A 20,693-nucleotide genomic window follows, 5' to 3' on the forward strand; every position below is an offset into this window, starting at 1 on the left:
GCATAAGTGATATTTCACTGGCAAGCTGATTTTTTAGGTAAAAATGGCAGCTGTTTAGAGTTTCTCAAGGATTCAGAACATACAAGTAAGCCATGGGGAATGTGGACTAGCAGTGGACAAGATTTTCAAAGCTGTGTACTACACACGCTAAATTGCAGGGAACGTGATTTATACAAGTCTGTCATCTAGATGTGTAGTGCATATATTATATAGAAGGTGCTGTGTCATTTCTGTCTCTCTACACCTCGTGTATGTACAGACATGTTTGCAAACATGTAAGTAGGTAGAATGTTTGAGAAGGATATCCACATATCATTGTTTATAAATTACTGGAATTCAATTTTTAAAATTACCAAGGCTTCCTGACACTTTTTTTTTTTTTAAAAAAAAGCCTAACATAAATACTAATGTAATGTTAATCTAAATACTAATGCTTGTTAGAGTTGAAAAAGTTATTTAAACAAATGTTGGCTCTTTATCCTGATATTTTCCATGCCAAGTGTCTGCTTCAGTTTGAGTCTTGTGGTGACATTTCATGCAAAATGTTTAAGCTGTTCCTGAAAAAGGCAATTCTGACAATTTCTTATGGAGAAGCACTAGCACTTCCACACTTTGAAGCAGATACTTGAAACTTAATGAGAAAATCGCTTTTTGATTGTCACTGAAAATCAACTCCAAGATGACTGATTAACAAGCCTGTGAAAAATCGGTAGCTTGTTTATGCTTGAAACACCCTGCTAGAGAATGCTTTTATATTCTTCAAAGATTCAATCTGCAGGGAGACTACACAACACAAATTTCAGGTTTCTCTGAGCGGCAATGCTGGGGCTGGAAGTGGAAAATCTGTTGATTTTAGGTTTATAGTGCTCGTCCTGAAACTGCCCAGGGCACATGGAAAGGGAAGATACTAGGCTCGAATTCTGAGGTGAAGTGATGCGGTGGGAGGAATGGACTGGGACATACAGGATCAGTGAAATGACAGGAGGATGGATGCTGATGTAAGGGCTTGGGAGAGGGATGTATAAAGAGAGTGACAAGCAGGCAGGAGGTTGAAGGGAAAAAAGTAAGGGCTGAAAATATGTGGGATTGAAAGGTGGCAGTGTAAGGACAGAAGGATATGCTGAAGACCTAGAGCGTAAAAATAGGACTGTTTGGACCAGTAAACTGGCATTAGTATGAGAAGCCTAAAGATTGGAAACCAGCGTGAAAAGTGGGAACAGAGAAGAAGCAGTGATAGAAGAACAAGGTTTTTGGGGGAAAAAATTAAATACCTCTACCATGTAGAACACACTTTCAGAAAAGCGGAAGGTACAAACAAAAAAATCTATGTTACTGTCACTACCTGATTGAAACTCATTTCCTAAGGGTGAGTCTTTTCCTCCTTCAGTGTTGGTCATCGGATGGATATGTATACGCCTGACAATTTAATAAGGACATCAGGTGCATCATGTGCTTAAGGGCAAAGATCTGCATTATGATGTGATGGGAAGAAAACCCTCCCTAAATTCTGAGGGTTTACAAATGTTTGTTCACACACATACATGATAAAGCATAAAAAATTTGGAAACTCAAAAGTTAAGATTATCCCAAAATGGAAGCTCTTTCTGGAGCCTTAACTTATCCCTCCCTATATGAAAGGAGGTTGAAGAGAGCTGGGGATGAGTCTCTTGAACCAAGTAACAAGTGATAGGACAAGAGGGAATGGCCTCAAGTTGCGCCAGGGAAGGTTTAGACTGAATGTCAGGAAGTATTTCTTTACAGAAGGGGTTGTTGGGCGTTGGAATGGGCTGCCCAGGGAGGTGGTGGAGTCCCCATCCCTGGAGGTGTTTAAAAGTAGGGTCGACACAGCGCTGAGGGATCTGGTGTATTTGGGAACTGGCAGTGCTAGGTTCATGGTTGGACTGGATGATCTTCAAGGTCCTTTCCAACCTAGTTGATTCTGTGATTCTGTGATTTATTTTAATTTTCATAAATGTACAATTGTAGTACTGTCTTTAAACTGATTGAGTGCTATACCTTAGGGAGGAATCCTGCTTTTACAGCAAAAATCAGACTGATACTGAAAATTAATCCAAGTCAGAGAGTAAAGAATACTGTTGGTTGTAGAACTGCTACAATATATGTTGCAGCAACTACACGGTTGTGAATGAGGCAGGAGAACGTTTAAAGGAGAGGAATAAAGTTACCCTTGTTGAAGGCAACTGTTGTTGCCTCTGAAGTTGGATTCTATCCTGCGTCTTGCCTCGGCATCGCACAGAAACTCTGGGGCAGTTATTTAAATCAGTTTTCACAAGTGTGCCTCATTTTCTGGATGTCCAAATGAAGACTTTGAAGTCAGGTTACAGAGGTTCTGAGCTCTCACAGCTGCAAGTGAAGTCAGCAGGCACTGGGTTTTTTGAAGTGCTATGTAATGTTAAGTGCTCTGAAGAATAAAGTACTGCCTGTTTAAAACTGGCAAGGAAAATTTACCAAAACTTTTCCTCATTCTGCTTACATTTGCTACACCTTTATAATACTATCCTTTATTTTCTGGTTAGAATTTGAAAGTGAAGCGTTTGGATGCTCTAAAAAGGATTGCCACAGAAATGCCCAGGAGGAAATTAGTAAAATGTCTTCGCAGAATAATGTTAGATTAGGGTTCAATAATTAAAAGCAATAGACCTGTTCACTGAACTAGGATAAGAGAAAACAAGGGATGCTGGCACTGTGAACACAGTCCATCATTTGCATTGTATAAAGCTGGAACTGCATAAACTGCGGAGCTGTGGAAAAAAAATGGAACTCTGGAAACAATTATTTTTTCGTACAATTAAAGACTGTATTACAAACTAAACCAACAACTCCATTTCTTTTTAGGCAACCTTTGTTCTGACTGTTCCCTAAACTTTGAAAATTTGGCTTTACAGCTTTGATACAATTTTTAAACTAAACGTTTGTGTGTGTATATGTGTATCATACTTCGTGCATTTCATTATTGATCGAAGCAAACCCTTACTTTCCCTCTTAAATCGAGAGCCTTGAGCCAAAACGTAGATTCATTTCTAGGGTGTACACATGCCTTTGCCTTTGTTGTTTTTGTGGGAAGCTGCCTGATCTGTCAGGATCTTTAAAATTTCCATTATTAAATTCATCATGAAAGAAACTGTAGTCATTGTTTTTTTGATGTGAAACTATTACTTTAACTTACTGCCCCCCCAAATTTCAGCTAACTTAATTTCTTTTTTTGAAGTGCTTTCCCTATGTATTTGTTGTGTTTTCAGTGCTGAGAGCTAACATTTGATACTTTTTTTTTTTTTTAAACAGATCTAATTGTGGTAGTAGCCTCAATTATTGTTCTGAGCATAGGATCTAATGGACAGGTGTTTGCCACCTCTGCAATAAGGTATGTTCTAGTGACTGTAGCTCTTCACAACCGCAGATGTTATTAGATGTATATCTAGTTTCCCAGTTTCTGAATAAGATGTTTATATAATTTTCCAAATATAGGAAAAGTTATTATACTGAAAAACTGGACAGTGGAAGACTATGTGTTATTGTGCTTGGTCACTGGTTGGGAAACAAGAATGCAGAAACAAAGCGTGTGAGAATGGTGGGAATGCTGAAGCCAAGAGGAAAAAACTAAAGAAACATTATGTCCCTTATAAAACATCAAACAGCTCTCTTTCTGAGACAAGAGTATTACAGAACATTGGTTTATTTAAGAAGTAATCCAGACAGCACTTAACTCAGTACTTTTTGAGTATGAGTAATTACTTTGTTTAAAGAGTAATTATGCTTTGGTGGATTTGTTTGGCACAAGTAACTCATACCATACATGAACCAGAAACATTTTGATGTCTACAGTGTTTGTTCAGCTTGCATCAAGGACTGCAAGCGTGTTTTGGGGAGTGAAGTGGGTAAATAGAAGAAAGGAATGATAAGCAGAGTAGGTGTACTTCCCACTCCCTCTAACTTAATTTGCAAGATGTGCTGCATGTTCTGTTACAAGCCTCTGATTTCCAGTGCAGTCTAATCACTGGGAAGTGAGAATGTATGGTACTGTATAAATGGTCTAGCTGTGCAGACGAACACTGGAGGGAACTACATGTATAAAGTATTTTTAAGGTAACTATCACCATAGAATGTTAATCCTTACATGATGATGAAGACTCACACAGGCAGCGTGAACGCGATTTATCAGCTTATATAGAAGAGGAGAGTAAAAATTCCAAAGATTTTGTTTAGTTTAACTAGAAGTGTAGGAAAGACTTTAATGAAAAGGCCCGCTCTGTGTTTATATGTGAACCCAGGTGGCTTTGGGCTCAGTGCAGCCTTTTCCAGTGTTAAATTATACAGTCACTGTCCCACATCAGAATGCTTTCTGCCAGAGAAGCTTCACCCACATCTCTGCAGTGGTGTTATTGCCCCATTGAAAAACCATCTGGGTCAGGCAAGTCTTAGTCCTATCACATTTCCTCAGAACTGTGATGTGAGTGGCTGGTTTTGAATTAAGAAGGAATGAATCTCATATCCTTGCTTTTGCTTTTGTTGCTTTTAAGGTAACTGTTATGGTCCTCTTTGGACCTCCCTTAAACCCCAGCAATCCCAGAAAACGTGGGTGCGTGCATTTTAGATTGTTTTCTTGTAGGATGAAGTTGCAAGCTCCAGACCCACCAGGCGCGACAGGTTTGATCCCTGCAGCGTGCAGTGAGACTGAAACCTAGCAACACTGCAGAGTTCACAGCAGTCCTATAGCTTTCTGTCCTCACTGTTTTAAGTTCACCAAATTGGCTTTCTTTCCAACCAATATTTTCTCTTTTCAGAGGAAATGGGTTGTGCCTGTTCAGAGGCTGTGTATCTGGAGTTTCTTGTTCACTGTTTTGTTTTTTAAATCTTCATTTGCAAAACTGCCAGCTTGTAACATGCACTTGGCAGTAACATAGCTGTAACCATCTCAGATACAACAGAGACAGGAAAATAAGAACTGCCATTAGGTCAAGACATCAAGAGGTGTGTCTAATAATTGTACAGAGCAGCTACACGTAGTAGATCTCTACCCTCCTGACATAAGCAACGGTGACCTATTACTTAAGTCTATTGGTGCTCACATATTTGGTAGTCTTGTGATTCTTCTTGGACTCAAGTTTTAATTAAGAGGTTTTAAGTGGATATTTTAAAGTTTCCAGGTAATTAAAATTATTATTCCAATAGCATATCAAAGAAATAACAAAACATGGTGTTCATATACCCAGTCACTGATATGCGATTTATTAGTCGAGATTATTGTGTCCTTTCCAAAAAAATGACAGGCATTTGATCATTTGACTGTCAGCTGTGAAAGCTCATAAAACCTACTTTTTGAATAAAGAAGTTGGGTCTTTCAGAAGAGAGTACACCTGCACAGTCTGAGTAACACCAGTGACTAAAGGATAGCACCATGCTGTTTTCTGCCTGTTGGTGTAACCCAGAAAAAATGCAGCCACAGTGGAATTGAAATAAGAAGATTGAATTAAAAACAAAAGCAACAACAAAATTTTAAGGATAGCTAAAAAGAGCTAAAAATACTTTTAATGAAAAATTTTCAGATAGATGAATTCAACATTCATCCTTTCCTGCTCTTCACTGTTTTTCTTCAATGATATTAAGTGTAGGCAAACAAAGTTCATTGTTGAAAGGGTGACTAGAATGAAATATTTCCATTAAATAAAATTCTGCTGAAAAACCATATGGATAATTATTTTTCTTTAGTTGAAAATATTTGGAGTTTATGATTCAGTTATTGTCCTAAAGTCACATAGAACTGTATCTATTTCCAATTAGATGTTTTCTATACTTACACCAAAAGGACTTCAGTAGTGCCATGTTTGATTCACATTCTGCTTTTGGCAAATAGAGAAAAAAGTTTGCTCATATTTATGTTAGCAAAGGTTGAAGCACTGGTTTTGCTTGGAAAGGAAGCATTTGAGAGTCATAATGAAGTAAAATATGCAAGTTTCCTCTGAGTTTGAAAGCACATATTTTAGACTTTTTTTTCTTTTAACTAATTGTTGTCCTAGTTAATATTTCTGAATATATTTGAACATAATAAAATGTGATCTAAATATATTGTATACTGAGATGTCTCAAGCCTAAGATGCAACCCTAGCCAGGGGCAATGCTATCACAGTTCTCTAATGAGGCAGTATGTTAGTGAACCCAGCCAACTAAGTATAGATAGAGCAGTCTTGTTAGTTTTATTTAATGTCCTATTTTTCTTCCAGGGGGATCCGATTTCTCCAGATACTTCGCATGCTTCACGTAGATCGACAGGGTGGCACCTGGCGACTCTTAGGATCAGTTGTTTTCATACATCGTCAGGTACTAGATCTTTAAAGATCTGCAGCATTTTGTTTACTTTAGTAACATGGACTTTAAATCATAGTCTGGTTTAAACAAGCAGTTACTGTTGCAAGAGAAAAAATACTTAACAAGTCCATCATGTGTTTCTTTCTACTTTTAAAATGGGAACACTATTCTTTACTTCAGGTCAGTGGCTAACAGGGTATCAGCATCAGTATTTTGTTTGGAAATTGACTGTTGTATTCGTTGATGTTATCCTTGAAAATAATTTATTAAGTGCAGTTATGTGGGCTGCCTTCATATTGCAAATACTGTCCACTGTCTTCACAGAAGATGTGTTCTTAGCTTGGTTATTCTGTGGAAAAACAAATACTAGTGGAAAAGCCTTGACAGAACAGGTTGATTATTTAAATCATTCTATTTTTGCTGCCTGAATAAGGAGTTTTCTAATCCATTCTATAAATAAAAATACTAACTATGTTATGAAAACATGCAAGAAAAACTACTTTTCCAAGGGTGTGGTCACTGAGGTAAACTTGGTTGTAGTTATACGTCCATTAAAGCTTTGAAACTTATTCTGTATAAAAGTTCATTAAGCGGGAAAAGCTGAAATGTTTTAGTGCAGACTTTTAAAAATTTGCAGTTGAAGGCTTCTTTTCAGGGCTTCATGGAAACTCTTGATGAAAAGCCAACTTAGCTTTATGAACATAATAAACTTTTATCATTAGCCTTCAAATCTTGAATATTATTCCATACTGTGGAGGGCTAATACCATTCTATGAATCTTTACATCAGACTTGTAAGGGTGGTTCTTTAACTTACTCCTTGTGAGTGCAGATGTGTTCTCCAGATATTGACAAATAGTTATAGATTTCCACACAGATATTGTTTCATTTGCTATTTAGAAAACTGTCGTTCCAGGGCAGAGAATGGGAGCTACTTAATCCAAAAGATTAATTTAATATTAAAAGTTACATTTCTTCCCTTTGTTTTTTTTTTTTTTCCCCAGTGCTGTAGGAAATTTTATGTCATGATGGCTGTGCAGCACTGATGCACACCAAAGTGCTCTAGAATAAAGCCTACTTTCATCCTGTACAACAGGATGACTTTTAATGCTCCAACTCTGTGTGGTCTTCATTTATTATGGTCGCATTGCCTGGATATCTGGCTAGGGCAGAGCTGATATCCAAATACACTTTCCCAACATTTGCTAACCTTACTGACAGAGGTGTTTGAGAGAATTTTTTCCTGCGGGTGTTCAGAGATTTAGTCAAGAATCTGGAAATACTGTCTCCAAAATATAACACTTAAGTCTTAAATGTCACAAACATAAATAAGTTCAGTGATTTAAAAGGAAAAAAAATACACTGGGAGAAGTGAATAAATGCACCTGAAGTTCTGCTAATCCAAAGAAGTGATTATGATGATATATAAAACTCTACAGATCTGTAGTACTTGTCAAAGCAGATCACCCACTAACACATTCATAAAAAAAAAAAATCAAACACACAGTTCTGTATTGACATTGGACAAGTGTAGCTGAAACCCTAGCATGGTACCAAACGGAAGGAAAAATGGAACCTTTATTCCTGTCCAGACTTTTAAAGAAATTTTTGTTTAAAAAACCCCCAACAAAACAAAAACACCTCAGCTGCTTTTTCTTTACAGGCAGAGTACAAGGTCCTCATTTATTTGTTGAATTTGGTACTCTTTCAGAAAAAATGGGACCCTAAACCCTTAAACAATGTGAGAAAATAAATTCACATCTTTGTGACCTGTGAAAAGAACAAGCACTTGGACCTCTGTGGGCCCAGAAGAGCTTACTAAAGTTGTCACCAATGATTTCCATGTGTTTTGGAATTTTACATATAGCTGTATTAGCTCACTCAGGCCCTATTTGGCTAGGATGCTCTTCTATTTTCAGCAGGTTGAGTTATACTAGCATTTCTCGCCAAAAGCAACAAAACATGAGTCAATATCACATGTGGTGATGGAAAGATGTGGAAAAATCATGCAGCTTACTGAAAAACTGAGTTAGCCAATCCAGCTCCAGGTTGTAAGCCTCTCAGTTAGTTTTACTTATTCCTCACCTTGCTTTGGGAAATCTTCTACTGCTTTGAGGAGGGAGTTACTGCTGAGTTGTGGATTTGGGGTTTTCTTGCATTTTTCTTAAGTGTTGAATTTTATATTGTGTGGTCTTTATTGTGACTGAAAATATAAATCTAAGTTAAAAAAATGTGTTGACTCAAGTCTCTCAATATTGATATTTAGCTTTGTGCATATTTGGTTTCTGTTCTTGCTGTTTCCTTTACATATATGTATCTGAAAGTCCTTGCTGAAAACAGTCATTGTATTAGGCAGCACTCTTTCTTAAGCTCTTATCTATTAAAAAATCATATAAATGTGAAGTTTTAAGGCCTGATTTCTGCAAAATTCTCTTTGCTTTGAGATTGTGTATCAGTTCATACTATTTGACATTGGTAGACACCAATCCATCCATATTTCTTGAAGCATGTATTATTTTAAAACCTGTGCTCTCTCTTAAATGCAGTATGTATTAGATTGCTGCCATTGTTCTTAATAACTATAGGCATGTAGTATTTTGTTTCTCTGTACATATGTAACATGGAGTGACATTTAGAATAAGTCTAAGGCAATTACATTTTCATTTGGGCTTTACTTAAGAGTTCAGTCTTTAGATGAATAGGATTAGAGCTGAGAGATGCCAATGGTGAAATAAGCCTAGTAGTTCTGTTGATATTTCAACCACTTTGAAAGGATCTCATAAGACTATGCGTAGCACTTCTGAAAAGCGTGTTTTTCTTCCTGCTTCTCAAAAAAACAGCACTTAACATAGAAGTATTCCAAGTATCATCTACTCTCTAATTCTGTCCTCTGAGACAAAATCAAAAGAAAGCAGCGATGGCCATTCCTCAATAACATGTAAAATCTATTAATATCTGAGATGTAAGCAACATGCCAAATGTAACTAAAAGATTTCTGTTGATGTGAAAGGAAGTGACAAGTCTACTAGAGGTGAAAGCAGAGTGTTTTCTTGGTAAGCAGGCAACAAGAATGAGCCTCCATTTCTGTTGTAGTTTTCTACGGATCATTGAATTTACAGTCTCAGGTGTTAAACACTTTTGTCTTGCATTGTAAAAACATTGTGTAGGCAAACCAAAAAGTTGTGAAAAATTAGAGAAATGCAAATAGTCAACTATAAATGTAAACAGGAACGTTTCAGAGCAATGAAGGCATATCTATAAGTACAGTGTATCATCATCATTAGAGAGAAACATGAGAAAAGAATGGTGACCAGCATAGAAATCTGAACTACTGAAACCCCAAGTTTTATTTCCTCTTTCAGATGCCTTGTTTAGCAAACAGACCTGCAAAAAGTTAAGGCTTAGATTAAAAGACTTGCCCATGGGCAAAACTGAATACTACCAAAATTCATTATTTAGGTCATTATTAAATGATTAGAGAAAAAACACCTACCTTGCTTTGTGCCAAGATAGCTTCAAAACTTGCTGAACCTAGATTTTAATTAGTGCTATGTTTCTGCTGCTGAATGCAGTTACTAGCTACCAGGACATTTTCCCAACAGCTCTTATAAGGAAATGAAAAGACAGAAAAAAGAAAAAAAACTGAAGGAAGTTTCACGCTAAAACCTGAACCTTCCCTCACAAACAGTTTAAGAAGCATGGGTAGAGTGTTACAGAAAATCTGTGAAAACCTGACATGCTTTATAAGTAGAGACAATCCTTCTTAGGTTTTAATTTTAAATTTATCTTATGGGAATACTTCAATTCCCATATTGGTTTGAACCCAAGGAGAGAAAAATAACTCTGTCAAGAGTGTAAGGAAGATGCCAATGAAGATCTAATATGATGTTTCATAATAAAGATGGTTAACAACATGCAAAGAAAATAAAGGAATAATAAGTGTTAACTATTGAAGCATGTAAACTTTAAGTAATTAAAATAAGCTATTTTCCCTCTTAACTAGGTATTGTATTATCCTTAGGGGTAGGTGAATATCTCATTTGATTACAATATAATGCTGCTTTTATAAGCTTTACACATTTTTGCATCTGTGACACCACACATTTTTGCTTGTTTAAATGGGCAATCAAATTTTTTCTGAAGACTGTAACAATCCTGTATCTAAGTCACATCAGTTTGGATACAACATTCCTATCCAAAAATCTACAGAGAAACTGGTACATTCACAAGGACTGTATCATGTCCTAACAAAAGTCCCTTCTGGTAAACTGGACTAGCCTCAAACAGTTTGTTTTTCAGGACTGAAGCAGAGGTTACACCTATCTAATATATTTTATCTTAAGATTTTATTTTATCTAAACATGAAACTGTTAAGGCATCCGTATTCAGTCTTAAGCAATCTAAGTATCAGATACACAAGTTCATTCTTAGCTATGGTCATAATCACAAGACATGGTGGTTGTTGTTTCATAACTGTTATTTTAGCGTACTGTTCATAAAGTGCATTTCTAAACTATTTTTAAAATGTATTAACATTTGGTATTTTGAGTGGGCAGTTAAATGGAATGATTCCCATTCACAAGACATAAAAGAGGAGAGATGTCCCACCCTACATCTAGCTGTCCAAATGATCTTGTATAATTGATGGCTTCTTGAATTCTTTAGTCTGAACCTGTTTTACTGGAAGGAAATTTCATACCTGAAATATAACTTATTCAGTTTTCTACTGTGATGCAAAAAACCCCTAGATATCTACAAAGTTTTACAATGATAGAATACATATGATGTAAACCTTATGAGCTTGTTTCCTTTCTCTTTTAATAGGAACTCATAACCACGTTGTACATTGGATTCTTGGGATTAATTTTTTCATCCTATTTTGTTTATCTTGCTGAGAAGGATGCAGTTGATGAGGATGGAAAGACAGGTTTCTCCAGCTACGCTGATGCCCTTTGGTGGGGTGTGGTAAGTCTTTACCAACAAAATGCATGCGCAAACTTAGTGCACAAGATTTTCTGTTGAAGTTTTGATCTTTTAAAAAAATACGGCATTTTTTTCTTTGCAGAACGTATTTCTGTAGGGAAGCTCAACAACCTTTTAAAAAGGATACAAGAACAAAATATAATAAATACAATTAAATTATTTTGGTATCAAACGTTATTGTGAAAGCATGTGTCACGACCTGGACTGGGAGCCCAGAGAGTCACAAGGGTTCTGTGATCCTGTGGGGTTAAATTAAGATGAAATGACACCAAACAACCAGTTAAAATGTTTTATTTGCGGTAGAAAACAATTTAAACTTGGAAAAGGATAACAATCAATGTGGTCTCTTATAAATCTATAAGAAATAAAAGAAAAGAAAGAAAAGAAAAAGAAAGGAGAGAGAGAGAGAGTCAAAGAAATCCGGATCACCACCCCTGGATCCAGCGTTGTCTCAGGTCCGGTAATCTTGGGCATTGGGTGCACACACAACAAAGTTTCTGTTGCCTTTTATGTTCATTTTATCAGCTAATTTGCACACTAGACAAGGATAGGCAGGTATTTCACAAACTCATTTCCACGAGAGACGAGGAAAAAGGTGGAGCAGGGGTTCTGCACATACATTGAGGGGGAATGGGGTGCACCACCCCTTGTCCAATTGAGTTGGTGGTCATGCTCACCCTGCCCACCTTTGGTTTTTCCTCAGTTCCCACAGAGTTTTGCTGACTTCATGCTTCTTGAGCAATCATCACTTCTGGGGCAGAAATGATCACCTCTTATCAGGCCTTGTGGCCTCTTCAGGCTTACATAATAGAGTCACAAAGTATGGGGTTTACACAATGGAACCAGTGATTAGTGGTGCTTGGGCTTGATGAGAAACATTTGGTTTCACTCAGTCCACGTTTTTCCCCTCTGGGGTTTATCTAAGGGGTTTGTCAATACAACGGTAAGGGAGTGGGGGGTGCATCCTCCAATACATTCCTGCTTCCTTAGATGACATTCCTTAGACTAATCACCACGGCCACAGCTTGTCCTTGAGGTTTTCTGTGTCGATGAATGTTTGAAGCATTCCTTCCTTCAGTTCCTTACAACATGATAGCAAGTCCTTAGCAAAGGACATTGAACATTTACAGATATAAATAAAGTTCACACTGAAATCCACATTTCAGAAAGAGTATAAACACCCTCCAAAACCTATACCACTTCTTTTAAACTCTATGTAGTTATCTGCAAAAGGTGCATAACTTTAAAAATATATTCTATTTGTGGAAGTGGTGTTAATGACTATTTTTTTGGGATCTTTTCTTGTAAAGCTCATTCTCCCAGTGATAATGCAGACCTTGATGCAGGTTACAGGTTCCTGGTTTTTTTTAGTAATTCCATGACTCACTGTAAATAGCTCCATCAAAAGCAGCTGGCAAAGCTTCACAGATTCTTCAACCGCTTTGGATATCAATCATCAGTCAGGGTCAATGTAAATCTTTGGTGAAATAAATAAAAAAATATCATTAAGGGGGAACTGGGATTTTGAGAGCCTTGTGGTAATTATTGTGTGCATGCCCAGAAAGAGTTGAAAAAGGAATAGATAGCTATGAACAGAGTAAGAGACCAGATTGTTTCTACACTCCCTTCATACTGTTCTTCTCATCATGTTTCTTACTGTGACTCATGGTTTCCTTCCTTATTAGCTGTTGCACAAACCATGTCTTCTCTTGTGGTCCCTTTTCCCCACTAGAGAAGCTCATATATTTTATGAGTTGGCTGTCTCATTATAAGAAACCCAAGGAGATCCATCACATTAGTGTTAGTGACAGACAGAAATGAGAGGACTATAACAGATGCAGATCCACCAACTTCCAGAGCGAGAAGGATATATTTCAAGAGTGATTTGAAACACAGTAAACTGGATTTATTCTTAGATGATAGATTTGAAAAATGCTAACATAGTTAATGGACCATAAACCAATTGTTTATCTGCATCCAAATAAACTGGTAAGTCTGGGAAAGCAGACAAAAATTCCTCATAGATATATGTTTCTAATCCTTAATTTAGATGCTGTGTTAGCCTCCACTTCAATGAAGTATACAGAAATATAGCTTATGTTACATGTAGCCCGAGTTATCACTTTTTAAGTCGCTGAGTATAAAAATATTTTAAACATTAAATTCCTGTCATTAGGTTGTCAGGTAGTCGTTTCATTTGCAGAGTATCACCTACAGCTGTGCAAAACAGTACAAACCAAGAAGAACCTAGTAAAAAAGAAAAATCCACTAAATGGCCAGATGGACCTCATTATCTAATGTGCTGGGAAGAAACAAAACTATGAACTAGCCCATACAACAATCACTTGTTTAAGTCCTCAATAGACATATGATAAAATTTTCAGAACATAAAACCTCATGGTTATAGACATGAGATAGCCTCTAGCTAGTGGAGGAAAAGTATAAGTGTCCCAGAAGCACAGATTAGCTATATTTTAAAAGCAAAAGTAAAACAATTAGTGTGTAATTGACGTTATGAAAGATACCCCATGTCTACTTTAAGAAAACAAAACAGTACACAGGCTCACTTATTCTGCTATTACTTGAGCAGTTCAGCTCAAATACCAGTGTTCAAATGACTGAAAGCAGTGGAACACAGCTACTGTTTCTGGTTTTGTTAATGGTCTAGCTGAATAGTCTGTGAAGTACGTCTAATTAAAAGTGGGGCTGCTTGTGGGAAGTTCAGCAGCATTAGGGGCTCCCATAAAAGATTGTGCTAGTTCAGCTAAATCTATGAGAAATATCTCATAAATTTTTCTAGCACAGTGAAGTTCCAAAGAGGTTTGTAGTACCATGTGAATTAGAATGACACCAGTGAAAGAAATGGAAAGCATATAGTTTATGAATAAGGAGGTCTTAATTTAATATGTAATCATTAAAGGGTGGTGCTTCATGTTTGCTCTGCACAATGTCTGGTCACGAGTAATGTCATAAAGTAATTCCTGTAATTGCAAAAGGCCAGAAATACCCCAATTCAGGTCTGAATGGGAGTGAAGAACCCCTTCAAACTGAGGTGAGGAAGGTACAGTGGAAAACAAAAAATGATTTTCAGCAATTGGGAACTAGCTATGGTTTTTAGCATCCACTTCTGCTCATGTATATTCATGCATGGGTCATTCCTGCATGTAATAAAACTTCCATGTGAAGCCAGTGTACTTTTTCTACCTTTCGTTCTTTTTAATTTTTTTAGTTCTAGTTATCCAGAGGTTGCTTTATGAGTTGCATTGAATGTTTAAATACGGATTACAAAACATTTTTAAAGGCTAGTAGCTACAGCCTTGATTTGAGTAAAGAGTTAAAAATTAGGGTCAAAAAAGTAAGGATGTGTTTATACGAGCATGTTTTGTTAATATTTTGGACTCAAGGGATTTAAAAGGAGTACAGTTATGAAGACCAACAGATAAGTTTAAAATGTGCATTACTTTACCTTGTTGAGATAGATGACTTGGAATCTGTATTTCAAAGTGTATGTATACGCCTTGCAAAGTGTTCAATGGGTTTTGTTGTTGTTTTCAAAAACTTGACTTGTTTTGTGTAACAGCAAGATAAAATCAGCTTTGTCTTTCTCTAGCTGTGTGAGGCACATGAAGAACACTGTTTAAATTGTTGTTTAAGCTTTTCAGACGTCGAGGCCTCCTCAGCATTAGTGAGTCACGGTGCAGGTGCAGTTCACAGCTGGGAGCAGTGACAAAGGACAAAGTGAATCAGTTTCTTTTTCTTTTCAAATCTTCTGTAACATAGAAACACAGATGTGGAGTTACTAGGGAGTGAAATTTGATTTCACTTCTGCCTTTCAAAACTGAACCATAGGAAAAAAAACCTTGGTAGCAAGTATTTGAAAGTCTTATATGTCTGACAAAAACCACAGAGTGTATTATGGGTAACATTTTGCTTTGAGTAGAAAGTGCAAGCTTGCTGAACTTGATACAAATGACCTGAAAGGTTTAAATATGAAGAAAATGGAAAATAAAGAATGAATGAGAGTTGGAATTAAATGCTAACTACATTCCCTCGCTCCAGTTAAATGCAAGGTTGTTTCACCTAGATTTGGCAGGCACACAGATTAAACTGCAAAGACATATCAAAGGCTTGTGGTATTTTATATGAAGCCACTTTCAGAAGTTATAGCATGTTAGAACACATGCAAAAGCATTTCCAACAGCACTGTCAGTCTGCCAGAATTGCAACCCATGTCACAGCAGTTTTTCTGTCCTTTCTGGGTATTTTTTCCTGAGGAAAAAAGAAGGGCATGTAGGAGGCTTCTCTTCTGTTGGCCTTTCCACGCTCGTCTCTTGCTGTTGGTAATGCTTATTGATTTTGCTGCAAAGTGGACTATTCCGTACCATTGAACTTGAGTTAAATAGTCACTCCAGTAAATTAGTGTGAACTGGCAGAGGTCCTTGGGATCAATTGCTCAGAATTTCCAGTAGTAAATTTCCGTGCCAGAGGTAGCGGTTTGAACCCCTTTATATTTAAAACGCTTTTTGAGTTACTCAGTTCTGACTCCCCAAACTTCAGGACACCTGCCTGTCTTAAAGCTTGTGAGAAGCACTGTTGACTTCTACTAAATTAGAGTTCTTCCTTTTTGAAGTGTACATACATGTTTTCAGAGCCTGTGTTAGAGCATGTGCATACCAGCTGCAATGTGCCACAGTAAATCTGTGTTATGAAGGAGATGTCATTTTCCAAAGCCTAGTTATTAAACATTCTCTGAGCAGGTAAGTAGTAACGTTCAGATATACAAGTAGAAAAAGATTCTGGTTGTGATTAAGCAAGCCAGAGAATTACATTATTTATAATCCTTTCCACATACTTCAATGCACTAATTAGATTACCAAGAAGGAACGTTTTTAAGGTAGCCAGGGAGAAACTTTCTGAGACATGTTCAGGCACCTGCAGGAATCTGCCAGCCAAATGCCTGCTGTAGAGATGGAAAATCGTCCTTTCTGTGGTTACAGCTTTCATGCTGTCTTCCATAGTAACGCTAAGGCAGCTCAGCATTACTGCAGTTTGTTTTTAAGTCCTGAGTGCTGGAGAACTAAAAAAAAAAAAAAAAAAACACAAAACAAAAAACCCACAAAAAACCAAGAAGTCTTTCATAAGAAAAAAGGAGAGGAAAAGGAAAGAAAAATCCCAGACTTTAAGGGGTCATCTGGGTGCACTGGGGAGCTGAAGTGCCATTAAAGAAACACTGCTTTAACTTCCTCCACTCCCCACTAGCACATACTGCATTTCAAAGTTGACTTTTGGGGGATCTGGTTTAATTTTGGGGGCTGGAAAACTCATCTGTTTGTACTACTGATAGTACACAGCACCTGAGTCACTTCATGGGCAAGCCACATTAAATCTGGACAAACACCTGGCAAGACAGAGCTCCTGCTGAGAGCAGTTTGCAGTTCAACATAACAATATTCATTCAAGGATATAGATACTACTACATTGACTTCATCAAGTGAGAAATTCATGATGAATAAACACAAGCCTAATTTTTTTTTAAATTGGAAAAACTCATTTTGAGAGTAGTTGGTCTTTTTTTTGTTGCAAATCTTCCTTCCAGCTCTCTGTAGAACTGCTCTGAGAGGAGGAAAATGTGTTCTTCTTTATTGCTGATAATTTCTTCTGACAAGCCTATTTTTTCATAATATCTAAGGATTTGTCAGCAACTTTTCCCATCAAAGACAGTATTTCCACATTGTCTTTTGTATTTGGTATAAATTTACATATTACATCTGTTTTGGCTGTATTACTGCTACCATTTATAGCAAAGTGAAGGGAGTGGGTTTAGGGCTGGTACTCTCAAACAGAAATACATATTTTCTATTTAAGGCTCTCCCCATTAATTGGTATTAGTGACAGAATTCCTCATTTCCTTACCAGAAGCCCTCTACTTCTCAGGGATACAACTCATCTTTCTCATACCATTTTATGGCAGTGTCAGGGCTCTGAGTATATTAAAAAGCCTTAATGACTCTGACCAGCCACACCTGGGGCCATCCCCAACACCCACGGCCTCTAATTAGGCTCAGCCCTGGGTACTTACTTCCCACCTGAGCTGTGGGGGAGGAGAACTGGTCTCCAGCTCAGCCATGGCCTGGTGATCTGGAGTTCAACCTATGGGCTGATTTCCATACTTGACCTCAGACCTACCTCATCACCTTGATACTGCCATATGAGTTAGACTCTGTGGGTCACAGCCACTGTCTGTGAGTCTGTCCTGCTGTGGGGCTGGGTTCAGGGTGGTGAGGCCCCTGTGTGGCCAGCTGTGGGGTTTCCTTGGCTTGCCCTGGGATCCCTCCTTGGGATTGTCTTCTGTTGGGGAGCAGCTGGCCCTTGTTACATTACAAACCCTTCTGATGGACCAGTCTTCCCCTGGGCTCTGATCCCACCACAGCACCAACCCTTTACTGACCACTGGGCTTCATCTTCCAGCCTGCTGGGGCTCATCAGAAACAGCCCAAACTCTCTGTCCCACTCGGATCCTTCTTGTCTCTGGCTTTTCAAGGGTGGTCTGACACCCCCACAGTGGTTTAGTCCCTCTACAGCAAGTCCCTACTGATCCCAGACCTGTGTGAGGACATGCCTTGCTGAGAGGGGAGGCTGTTATCAGGGCCCTGAAGGCACTAATTAGCTTAATGACTCTGACCAGCATCACCTTGTGACCTCCACCCACACCCAGGGGCTCTATTTAAACTCAGCCCACTGCTAGAGGAAAGGTGGTTTCTAGCTCAATTGCAGCTATGGCTGGCTGTGGGGTCCCTTGATCCTGATTTCAACCTGAGGGTTGATAATCCTGGCTTTGTCTCATTGCTATGGATCCACATACTGATTACTGGACCTGATTTTTAACCCTGACCTGTGGGTGGACTCCTTAGCTTGATGTCAGACCTGCCTCATTGCTGTGATATTGCCTTGTAATCTTGAGCCTTTGTTGGACCTGGCTGTTACTTCTGCATCTGTTTTACTTGGATGCTGTGGGAGTGAGTCCTGACTGAGGAGGTACTGCACTGCCGGCTACATTATCTCCCTTGACTCTGGGCTCCCTGTCCCTTAGGGAGTACCTGGCCCTTGCTTCAACCTCACAAGCAACAAGCAGATCCAGGTACAGTAATATGATGCATCCCATGGCTTAAACACAATTTTGAGTGGCAAAGAACTGTTTTTGTGGGAGGGAGGAAGAAAAGCTGGACACGGGGCTTTTGGTCTACTGGCATATTTACTTTAGGAGATAATGTGTTCTGGAATAGTTGTGTGTTCTTCCTCTTGCTATGAAGAGTCAGCTGGTGTTTTATTCCTTTTTTCTTCCTGCCAGCCCAGGGCGTAGCTTACCCCACTGCAGCTAGTGTTTCTGCCTGACTGCAGAGTTTGGCAGATGTCTGTGCATTGGTTGTGTGTAAGTCAGTGCTTTCAAGGCTTTCTCCTCAACCCTGTGTGGAACTGCATTTTAAAAGCAAAAGCAGAACAACCCTAAGCCTAATGTTTCAAGCTCCCAGGGCCATTCCTTGTAGTTTTAGGAGGGTGGAAGCAGGTACAAACTGTGAGAACAGTCATCCTAGGTCCAGACTACTGTTGCATCCAAAACAGTGGCCAGTTGTGAATGCCTGCTGGAGAAGGTAAAAACAGGATAAATCTGCAGTGATATTTAGTGTACTCCTGTGGCTTCCTTATGTACAAACCCAAACACTGTTGATCCATGTGTATCTCCTGATACTTCTCTACTTTTTTTTTCTTGCTTTCTTTTTTCCTGCTTTTGGGGAAAAAAAGTGCTGCCTTGCAGTGAATCAGGTGTTTGTTTCTGGCCTAGGTAACGGTCACAACAATTGGTTATGGAGACAAAGTTCCCCAGACATGGATTGGGAAGACAATAGCTTCCTGTTTTTCAGTATTTGCTATATCTTTCTTTGCTCTGCCAGCGGTAAGTAGAACTTGGATCACTTTATTAAAGTGTATGTCTGAGTTGAGCTCACAATTAGGTAGTTTTAAATTGGTGCCTTAGGAAATAATGGGGTTGGGTGTTGCTTCAGAATGTGCACGCGCGCATCCTCAAGCATATGTTTGTGTGTCTGTGCACACACACTAATGAATAAAACTGCTGTATCTTTACTGCAGTCATTTCAGAGAGATGTGGACTACAAAGAAGGTAAGAATAATTCTCACTACTCAGAGAACTGAAGCTATTCTGGGAGGTAAAGAGAGGCTTTTTATCACCATGTCAGTGTCAGAGGTGAAACTTCCTTTGTTTCTGCTATTTTGTGATTATATAAGAGCAATTTGGGGTCCTGTGAGGACAGGAACACTGCCACAAAGCAGAGATCTAGGAAACTGCATCTGCTTTCCTACATGGTACTATAAAGCATCTTTGGGCTTTTTGCATCTTCAGATAAATGAAGGGGGGGGGGGGGGGGGAATAAAGACAACAGCATCAAAACAATTAGAAAAGGCAAAGTATTTCTTCAGTCACTAACAGTTTTAACAGAAATGCTGACATTGTAAAGTATGTCTTTGGCCTCTTTGCTCAATTTGCCTGGAAAATGAAACTGGGTTCTGGCTTTAGTTGTGGAGTATTTTTTGTAGCAAGGAATTAAAAATAAGTGTAAAGAATAGCTGTAGATCAGCCACGTGACATTGGCATTTGCTTGTCCCACCACTGGAACATGAATGCCTCAGACTAATGTTACCTGTAGATCACAGCAATAAACACATGCTGTTTATTGAAGTTGCATGATGCTGATATCAATGTGCCCACTTTCAATTCATCGGAATAAACAGAATTCTCTCACTGTGGATATTTGAAAACTCCAAACTCTTATTTTTCTTTTTTCTAGGAAAGTCTTTTATAAAATGTCTGTTTACTTCATTTGCTAAGTACTTGGTTTAGGCATGTGAAGCCATGTTGGAACCTGATTAGTAATTTTGGTTATATTTAGGGTATTCTGGGGTCTGGTTTCGCCCTAAAAGTACAGCAGAAGCAACGTCAGAAGCACTTCAACAGGCAAATCCCAGCTGCAGCTTCTCTAATTCAGGTAAGGCCCATAACAGTAGAATGCTCAGGAGAATGTTGAGAGGGACTGTGGCCTAGCAGTAAAAGTACTGAGAATCACAGTTACTAGACTTTATCACAAATCTATAACTTGTGTTTAATCACTTTGTCTTTTTGGTCCACTTCAGTTTCTAGAGAGAATCAGATAATTGCCTGTCCCCACTCTTATGAGTGAGCATGGGAGGATTTACTAACCTGATAGTCACAGACATAATGACACTAACTGGATACCTGGATGCAACGAATCTATTTGGAGAAATAGTAAAAAAAAATCTTTAATTCCTAACTTCCTTTTTACATTCCCTTAGGTC

At 38.3% G+C, this 20,693-nt stretch overlaps 1 protein-coding gene across 2 annotated transcripts in view; it reads left to right on the forward strand.

Annotated features, from left to right (window-relative positions):
- Positions 1–20,693, forward strand: part of LOC141944837 (potassium voltage-gated channel subfamily KQT member 1-like) — a 507,306-nt gene that overhangs the window by 46,914 nt on the left and 439,699 nt on the right. For both annotated transcript variants that reach the window (XM_074872065.1, XM_074872064.1), the window contains exons 5-9: positions 3,304–3,382; positions 6,240–6,336; positions 11,148–11,288; positions 19,147–19,257; positions 20,270–20,365. In XM_074872065.1, the coding sequence (XP_074728166.1) occupies positions 3,304–3,382; positions 6,240–6,336; positions 11,148–11,288; positions 19,147–19,257; positions 20,270–20,365 (524 nt within the window). The remainder of the gene's footprint in view (positions 1–3,303; positions 3,383–6,239; positions 6,337–11,147; positions 11,289–19,146; positions 19,258–20,269; positions 20,366–20,693) is intronic.

Source organism: Strix uralensis, chromosome 5 (assembly GCF_047716275.1).
Source record: "Strix uralensis isolate ZFMK-TIS-50842 chromosome 5, bStrUra1, whole genome shotgun sequence".
NCBI lineage: Eukaryota > Metazoa > Chordata > Aves > Strigiformes > Strigidae > Strix > Strix uralensis.